The sequence below is a fragment of the Corvus kubaryi genome, unplaced genomic scaffold (assembly GCF_017639235.1).
Source record: "Corvus kubaryi isolate FWS band 111438036 unplaced genomic scaffold, C.kubaryi_AGA036_p1.0 125, whole genome shotgun sequence".
NCBI classification, from domain to species: Eukaryota; Metazoa; Chordata; class Aves; order Passeriformes; family Corvidae; genus Corvus; species Corvus kubaryi.
The window spans coordinates 187,291-196,670 of NW_024580660.1; the positions used below are offsets into that span (position 1 = coordinate 187,291).

General features: G+C 42.8%; 1 protein-coding gene across 1 annotated transcript; it reads left to right on the forward strand.

The window, feature by feature from the left end:
- Positions 1-5,401: 5,401 nt before the first annotated feature.
- Positions 5,402-8,930, forward strand: FANCF (FA complementation group F). The gene has a single exon (XM_042021194.1). The coding sequence runs from the start codon at positions 5,472-5,474 to the stop codon at positions 6,546-6,548; it is 1,077 nt and encodes a 358-aa protein (XP_041877128.1). The 5' UTR covers positions 5,402-5,471; the 3' UTR covers positions 6,549-8,930.
- Positions 8,931-9,380: the final 450 nt, after the last annotated feature.

The following is a 9,380-nucleotide window of genomic DNA, read 5'->3' on the forward strand; positions in this document are numbered from 1 at the left end:
TGCGATTGTAAATCTGTAAATCTGCTCTAGCCTATCATTTAAAATATGCCCTGTTCTCTCTTCTGTTTTCTTCTTTGCTTTTAAATAAGACAAAACAAAGGTTATTTTTTCAGACTGTGTAATGAAGTGATAATTCTTCTGTATGATTTTCTTTAAGGTGTACCTATTACCATATCCCGCAGCTGTATGGAGGAAGAGAGATATCCAACAGGCAGGAATTGTGCAGAAAGATTGATTTATTTAATTATTTTACAAACTCTTTTATAGACTTTTTTCTTCATAGTCTAATTGGACAAAGGATAAGCCACCCCTTGGGGGTGAATGGCTAAAATCCTAAACCACCCATTGTCAAAATATTTTCCTACTGTACTATAAACAAAGCTCGGCAAGGTCGCAGGTGTTCATGGTTTATACACTCTGCAAATATCTTCCGTGAGAGAGGAAAGTATCCCACAGACTTAGAAAGTAGCAAGAAAAATTCTTGCTAGCAGCATTTTTGTATCCACAGTGTACCATTGTGAGTTTCACTTCTTGTTAGGTAAAAATAGAGAGACTGCGTAGTTTACGTAACATGAAATACACATCCAAACACACCCTAAAACAGTATCAGAGACTACTACAAGTATCATTAATAGAGGAAGAAGGTTGATATTAAACAACCAATTTGGTTTCTTTTTAAAAAAGTAATCAAGCAGGAAAGCACACTCAGCACACAGTGCTATTTGAAAATCCACGCACCATTCTATCTGCCTGTCTTGGGGTTACTTTGTGTATCCCATATAGTGGCCCTATGCCCAGGAATTAATTTTGTGCCTTTCTATGCCTTTAAACTGAGCCTGAGAGGGGGGAGGAAACCCTAAGCAAAACTTCTTCAAAGCAGCTTGCAGCTTGTTCAAGGTCACACAGAGATAGAGACTTTTTTTTTTCAGCTGCGTCAGGGGAGCGAGGAAGCATCCAGCTTGCTGCTTTCCAGTCAGCTTTTGGCCAGTTGTTCAGCTTCTTTTTCTCTGGAGAGAGACTGAGAGTTGAATTTTTTTTTTCTTCCCTGGAATTTCGGATTTTCTCCCTTTTCTGCTGGACTCCTTCAATATCGGAACACATCGGGAGGACTTTCCACTGGGCACAGGGGGCCTGGCCCTGGACCAAGCCCCAGCTCCGAGCAGACCAAAGGGAGGACTCTGACACTTTCCCAGGTTTTTTCTCCACAGCAAGAGATTTTATTATTTAGCATTATTATTCTTTTCCCATGTGTTTGTTAAAGAAATAGTTTTTATCTCTTTCACTTTCCTTCGAGAAAATTTTTTTTTTCCCAAAGCTGGTGGGGGAGGGATGGTTGTGACCTGCCTTCTCTCAGAGGGTATATTTCTAAATTTGGCCAAACCAGCACACCACCCCATCTCTGTGTTCTTACTGTATCTCCTGACATCCTAACATGAACTTTCCCTTTCCTATCCCCTTCCCCAATATTAACTCTCTACCTCACCTCCTCAGTCTCTCAGTACTCTCTTCCTAAGTATCTCCCAACTATCCTAAGGTGTTCCTCAGGTAGAAAACCAACTCAGCACTGTACAGATACTTTTAAACAATACGTATACAACTCAGCAATACCATTAGGTAGCAACAGTCGTAGTATGAGTTGATAGACAGTAAATACAATTTTTGAGGCTTAGTAATAATGGTAATTACTATGGAAGAACCCTATGGCTACACAAGCTATTACTTATCTAGATCCAAGACTGGTCATAGAAAAGAGTACTAGGTCTTAAAATTCATATGCAAATAATTCACCTGTAAGAAAAAGCCAATTTTTCAATTTAATTTGATTTGATTTGATTTGATTGCTACATGGTACATTGCCCCAGCAAATGATTCAACTGATAAATAGATCCCATTCTTGCAGTGGAAGATCCTAGAATGCGTTCTGAGAATGCTCAGGTTCTCAAATAATAACACAAACTTAAGAGAAGAAAAGGAGTTCCTTTAATGGTGAGTGTAGAGAAAGAATTACGGTTTTTACGGACTATTGTAGTGTAACAGAATCATAACAGTCTCACTGATACCTTGTTTCTTTTTCATTCCTTGAAATAATTTTCTAATGCATTCTAATGCAAAACTCTGCTGCTCCTTCATGTTAGGCTCTATTTTTTATTATATGCATCCCGATCATGACAGGAGACTAAATGCAGCTGCAATACCTAGAAATACACAAATGTCTTTTTGCATGAACCATTTTATTACAGAGATATCAACCTGTGCCCTTTTGAGGAAAAATGTTGATATTTAGAATTTTCACCCTAAGTAAAAAAAAAAAGCTGAAATATTCAGAGTTTTTCATGAAATGGATATTTAATTTTTCAGTTAGCTCTACCGAGACCAATTAGGACACACAGGCCATCTCCTTTCCCATGCAAGAGTATTCCAGATAACAGTGTTTTTTCCAGACTACTTAGAATTTCACAACCTGTTTTTGTTAGTTTCCCGGTGCTGCAAATGTGATTATTTGATTTCTTTCAACTGAAAGATACAGAGACATACACTATGAGGATATAAACTCATATGCTTTATCCAATAAAGAAAAAGAACAGTAATGTGAAAGAATTCTTGTGAAAAGTTGTCTGATGTAAAGGGAAATATCTTTTCCTCTTTACGTCATGGAGCATATGCACCTCCAAAAACAACCCTACCAAAATAAAACATGGAATTCACTGAAACAGTCTTCTTCCTCTGTGCCACAACCCTTAATTCAAGATGTGCTGTATTAAACCAGAGAGGCCTATATATACATATCTATATATATATATATTACATATTACATACTAGATATAAAATTTTAATTATATTCCAACCACTCCAGGTTTCTGTCACTTTTTCATTTAAGTAAAACACAGAGTAACATCCCAAAGTGCTGCACTCAACTGTATGTAACTTCAAAGTTTGCACGTTCCATCTTCTCTTCATTGTATATTATTTTATAATATGCATTGGAATATACAGGTAAGGCAGATGATAGGTAAGTATTAATTTGTTAATTACAATAGCAATTCTATTGTTAACAATGCAAGAAATCTCTAGACATCTGTAGCCAATTTAATGTTTAATATCTAACAGAAAGCTTAAAAGAGATTTTTCAGGGGAAAACCAAGTATTTTAGAATGGTACCTTGAAATACATTATATTCATAGACATTGAGAGGTTGTTGTGAGCTCCTTCAATCACAAACAAGGGCCATAGAATTTCACTCCAATGCCTATATTAGGCCCTTAACCTACAGGTGACCTAGAGCATCAAGCCTACAGCTTCATGTTTTTTTCAATAATAAATAAGAAAAATAGGAAATAAGAAAATAGGATAATAGGTCAGGTGAGAGATCTGTTTTAGTGAGTGTACTTGAGAAAGACTTTTACTAAACAACCATCTAGGGCAGTCTACAAGAGGGTTTAGAGAGGGGAGCCTAGTATCTAAACCCTTGCAAATTTCTTAATCTGTCTTTTGCTTTATTTTCGAAGTGTGATGTGAATTAGAGAAGCTGGTCACCAACAGCTTTGATGTTACTTTTAGGCCAAGGATCTGTGGACATGAGACAAGGTCTCCGCACATTCCTAGTTAGACACAGAATTCTAATGGGTTCAGTGGCTCTGTCCACACATTTCAGTTTTCCTTAGTGGAAAAGAAAGCAGTAGAAGCAAGTTGTTGACCTCTTTCTTGTCTTTCACCCATGTTAGTTTGAAGTCAGAGCTACAAGTGTTGTGTCTCTTACTATCTAAGCTACCAAGAGTCCTTGCACACTCCATCACCCAAAAATGATATTTGTTTAATAACAAACTCAGGGGAAACTATTTGCAGCACTAGGATGTATAGAAGAGAACATACATTCTGCATGAGGATGCATAATGCTCTTTCAAGAGAAAGGGCATTATAGTTTGCCCTACAGTAGTGTAGCTCACAGGATTATAGTTTGGTTTCTACTACTGGTTCCTGCAGTAAATTCCAGTCAAACCTTATTTACTATGCCAGGTGTTGTAAGTGCCTTTCAGAAAGCTAAAGGAGTTGCTTGGGCAGGTTGGCACTGTTATCCCAGGACAGGACACAGGGCCATGTCCTGCTAGGCTGGGTGAGAAGGGTGTCCACCCTCTTCCCCTGGGCATTGCTGCAACCCAACTCAGCCAAAGGCACCAGGGACTCACCATGCACTCACCAGGCCACTCTGCTATCTCCAGACCTGCTCCATTGGCTAGGATTGTGCCACAGGGCTGGCAAACTTCCAGAGGAATATCCAGCAGCTCCCAAACCTCACAGCTCCAGCACCTGGATGCCACTGGTGCAACCCTGAGGAGCAGGGGCACAAAGGTGCTCCTGTGGAAGCTGCCAGAAGCCAGACCAGCCTGTTCAATTCCACACTCTGAGGGAATATGTAGTGTAGCTCTGTCAAAGAGATGAGGATAGAGGGAAAGAACCTGTAACCCAGCAGAGTGGAAGCCCTTGAGGCAGTGGACATTAGGCAAGCACCTGAGAACAGTCACTCCAATACACAGGCTGTGTGAAGCCATTCCTAATACCCCTTGCTTGCTGCATAAATTTGTCCTTCAGCTAGCAGAGGTGGAAGTAGAGGAGTCACCTCTTGTCACTGCAGAGAGGAGTGGTTATAGTGTTTCTACCATGTTGTCTGGTGGCATCTGTGTGGGAAATACCAGCAGCGTTAGTGCCCGGGCAGCCAGGGCAGGTGTCTGCCATTACCCCTGCAGGCAGCCAGAGGCTTGGCACAGGTATTCGGAGAAGGCCTGTTGCCCTGGGGAATCTCTAATGAGCTATGAAGCCATTAACTGGAAGGGCAGAAGGGTGAGCCCAGCCCCTGGCAGAACACTGAGCCGTGGGTAGTGATGGGCAGCCAGCCCTGCTCCCTACTGAGCTCGGACATGGCTGCCCTCCAGGGACTGAGCTATCACTGAATTTGGGAAGTACCCCCAAAGGTGGGGCAGGGGGGCTTTGCTCCTGAAGAGGTTTATTTTTTAAGGGATAGTTAGGAATATTATGCTACATATTGCTCTATGCCTCTTGGCATAGACAGACCGGCCGGTCGCGGGAGGTGATTATCCTGCTCTGCTCTGGTGTGGCCTCACCTTGAGTCCTGTGTGTAGCTTTGGGCCACACAAAACAAAAAAGAAAGAAAGCTACTGTAGAGCGTCCAAAGGAGGGCAACGAAGATGGTAAAGGGCCTAGAGGGGAACGATTTACTTTAAAAAAATATATAATAATCGTGCTCGGTTTTTATAATTTTAATTCGGCTCAATTTCCCGCTCTCGGCTGAGTGATCGGCCGGAAGGTGAGCGACGACTCCTTTAACAAAAGCTCGATCCGCACCGGATTGACGTCCCCCTCAGCCAATAGAGTTACAAACGCCATCCCTCCGCGGCTCGGGTTGGCCCCGGCTCCCGGCGGGACGCCGCTCAAACCTGTAGCGCCAAGACTGGGGCATGGAGGTCGTGCTGGGGCAGGTGGAGCAGCTGTCGGCACTCCTGGTTGTGTCCCGCTCCGCGTTGGTGCGGGACTGGGACTCCCTCACCCTGGACAGGGCTCTAGAGTGGGCCCGGTATTTCCAGCACCTCTATGATCGGTTCCGTGCCCGGCCCGAGCTCCGGGAGGCCCTCGGGCGGCGGCTGCGCCGGGCTCAGCCGTACCCTCTGCTCGGCTTCCCTACACTGGGCCGCTGCCCACAGCTGGTGGGGCTGGCGCTGCTGGAGAACCGCGCTTTGCCGCCTGCTGCCTGCCGCAGCCTGCTCCGCAGCCTTCTGCAGCCTCCCGGCGCGGGGACCGGCCCCGAGCCCCGCGGCCTGGCGCTGCTCGCCCGCCGCAAGGCCGCGGCCTGTCTGCTGGCGCTGCCCCGCCGCCCGCCGCGGTGTCCCCCCGGGCAAGAGCCGCAGCTGCAGGCGGAAGCGCAGCTGCTGCTGAACCGGCTGCGGGAGGAGGGGCAGGAGGTCGGGGAGGCCGCGGGGCAGCTGCGTTGGTTGTGCGGTGTTCTGGAGCAGCTCCCCCAGCCCCGCGCCTTTGAGGTCGTGGCGGCGGCGCTGGCTCTGCTGAAGCAGGGGAGCGGCGCTGAGCAGGCCGGAGACAGGGATCGAGATGGGACCAGCCTAGACGGGTACCAGGCGAATGCTGCAGAAGACGGATGCACCGCCGGGCTCCTGCTTTCCTGGCTGCTGGGCAACCAGGAGAGATTTTCTGCCTTCTGCCTTTGCCTCCCATGTTCCCTTCTTGCCTTTCTAGCTGGTCACTATTCTCAGTTAAGCAGATCTTATTTGGACCTCTTAACCGCCTGGGGAAGCCACTTGCTCTATGATCCCTTGCAGGGAAGGTGGATTAAAAGTTGCTTTGACAAAGCTGAATTGTCCTGGGAAGAATTAAGGGAGCGCTTCCGCTGCCTCTGTCAGGGATCTACACTGCTTAAGGAACAGACCCAAGCTGCTCTGAAACTCCTGAAGACACAAGATGGAGACTTTAAAGTCTGTGGCCTAAGTGTGTGGAGTGACTTACTGATGGAAGTAGGCTGCTAATGCATGCACACAAAAGCAACATGAAAACTTACAAAATGAAGCAAATCTGGTTAACTTTATCTGATGTAAAAGGCAAGACAACTACACCTCACTTTGTTGAAAACAAAATGTTACTGTAACTGCTGATCACAATGGTTCTGACTGCAGCTGGTTCTGAAGTCTTTCAGGAAGGCCTGGTGATTTCTTGTAATTGTGCTGTTATTTCTGGTCAACACAGAAAATTTCTTCCTTTTCAGTACTTGCTGATTAGTTATCTAATAAAATGAAGAAAATCCTTTATGCTTCAAATATGGAGTAGTTTCTGTTTAGAAAGTATGGCAGTTCAGATATGGTTGTGGTAGTAATTTTTCTAAGTCTTGGAAGCTGAGCAAAAAAGGTTCAAAGGGAGGGTGGAGTTTCAAATGTGGAAACCCCAGATTCAGGGTTCATTTAGTAGTGATTGTCCTTATTGGGCTGTCTGCTCTGGTGGCCACTTCCATGCTTCTATAGCTCTTGCACATGACTTAGCCCCAGGCTCAGTGAAGAAAGTGAGAGGAAGCCAACTGGAACATTTGAAAAGTTCTAAAATAGAAGTCTTTATTAGTTGCTATGTTATTTGATAATACACAGGTATTTCCTAAGAAAATGGCAGTAAATTGTAGGATGTTCTGTGTGGTTTTCTTCCCATTTCCATAATTTATTTCATGATTCATTGCTTTGTGAAGCAGAGAAGTGAGTGAACAGCAAACTTTTTTATTGTCTGTATATATAATATGTATTAAATATTTATAAAACTTTGTCTATATACGTACACAAAATTTTATATAATTGTATGTATAAAATATGTGGTATGTAGTATATATATTATTTCCCCTCTTTGTTATTTTATGTTTTATGTGTTTGTGTGAGGAAAACTTGAACAGGGTAGTTTCTACCTTTCCAGTGTCATTAAAATTCGTATTGCAATGCAGAAGTAATGTGTATATTTAGCTCTGTAAAATAGTATTGCCAAAAGTGAGCACTATAAAAAGAGAATAGTCAAGGAAGATGAAGGAAACATATAGAACTACTGCAAAAAGAGTTATTCATTAATCTTTTGTGTGGAGGACCTATCAGAGTTCCTGCAGACCATATTCTTACAGTTTCAAGATCAATTGAAACATCTCTTTTGTTGCAAAAATCCTTTAGAAGGGGTTAGAAGATTGTTCACTTAAAGCAAACAAGCTATTAAATGTATAAACTGTATTGGAACTAATTAGAGTAGTAGTCTGTATTATGACAAGAAATAGTGTATATAACTATGGCTGATAATTCTGTATGGCACAACTAGAGTGAGAAGAATCTTGTGCTTTAGAAATGGAAGCAATTAGTACAAGGATTGAATATCATCTGGGAAAAGAAATGATGGTTATTTGAACTTGTATGGAAGTAATTAGAGACATACACAAGTTCTTTTCCTTCCCCTATTCTAAAACAGAAGAGATAGTTAGGGGTAGCACCATTATGTAGTTAGAAGGACAGGCTACTAACCTATCAAAAATACAACTATTTTCTTTGTATTCCTTACTATGTCACTTCAGTGAGACAATGAAATTTTGGAGATCTGTGGATGAACATATTCTAAAAGTACAACTGTGGCAGTTTTTTTCTGTCTTAAATGGAGTTGTTGCCCCTTCTGGAACTTGAGGTCAGTCTTAAAAGACATCAATGTCAGTGGACCTCCTGACTGAGTCAGTATTTATGTGGTATCAAAAAAAAAAAAAAAAGAAATCTGTCTAAAAATCTGTCTGAAATCTGACAGTGTTTAAAACTGCTTAGACGTGTAAAGCATGAAGTTTGAATTTATGTTGTCTAGCCACAGTTCCCTGTGTTATGTAGTTTTGGCATTTGGTATGGAAACTCTGCACTTGAGCTTGCTCTTAATGCCTTTAACAGGCATAAGATTTTTTTGTCTGTTAGAATACTTTCTGCTATCAGAGGTTCCTGATGAATAATATACCCAAACATACTAGTCAAAGTTATTTGCTTCTCCCCAGATATACATTAAGGGTGATTATCAAATATTGCAATAACCTTACAAATGCTATAGTATCAAACCAAGCCTCAACTATTAAAACCTACTGTTCCCAGGTACATCAGTCTCTGGGACAAATTTCAATGAGAGTTAAGTCTTAGTTTTGCTTGTCAGGGTAGATATGTTTTCTAATTATACTCAGAATGTTCACTATAAATTAAGTCTCTTAACTATTTATAGAATAAATCAGATCCTTGTAGGGAGTTTCTTCTTGCATTTGAAGTATTTGAAGTCTTGCTTTTTGATAAACTTAAGCTTTGTGTTGTAAAATTCAGTTCATGAAGACATGTCTTCTTTTCAAGTAATGTTTATTACACCTTTTTAACTAAGTGTATGTCTCGGTTTTGAAAGACAGGTGTCTGCTAAGGAAGGCAGAGGCCCCCCTTGAAGTGGCAGATATAACCCCTTTTTCCCTCCAAGTTATTATATTTTGAAATCAAGGGCCTTTAGGCAAAGATGTGGGAAATAGGAATAACAGTTCTTTACTCTCTCTCTATATATATGTATATAACCAGTCAAACAAAACAACAACAACTATGGCAGTAACAGCAGTCACAAACCCAGTGCCAGCCTTCTCGGCTGTCGGCCCTTTCCCCTCGGGTGCAGTTCCGCTCGCAGCCGGCAGGGGCGCTGGCGGCTCCCGGTGAGCAGGGCAGGTGCGATGGCTCCCCCGCGGCTGCAGGGGGCGCTCCGGAGCGAGCTCGGGAAACACGCGGCACCGGTGCCCTGGGATCCCGGGAAGGGATGGAACAAAGGCTTCACAAACCCCTGGGCAGCTG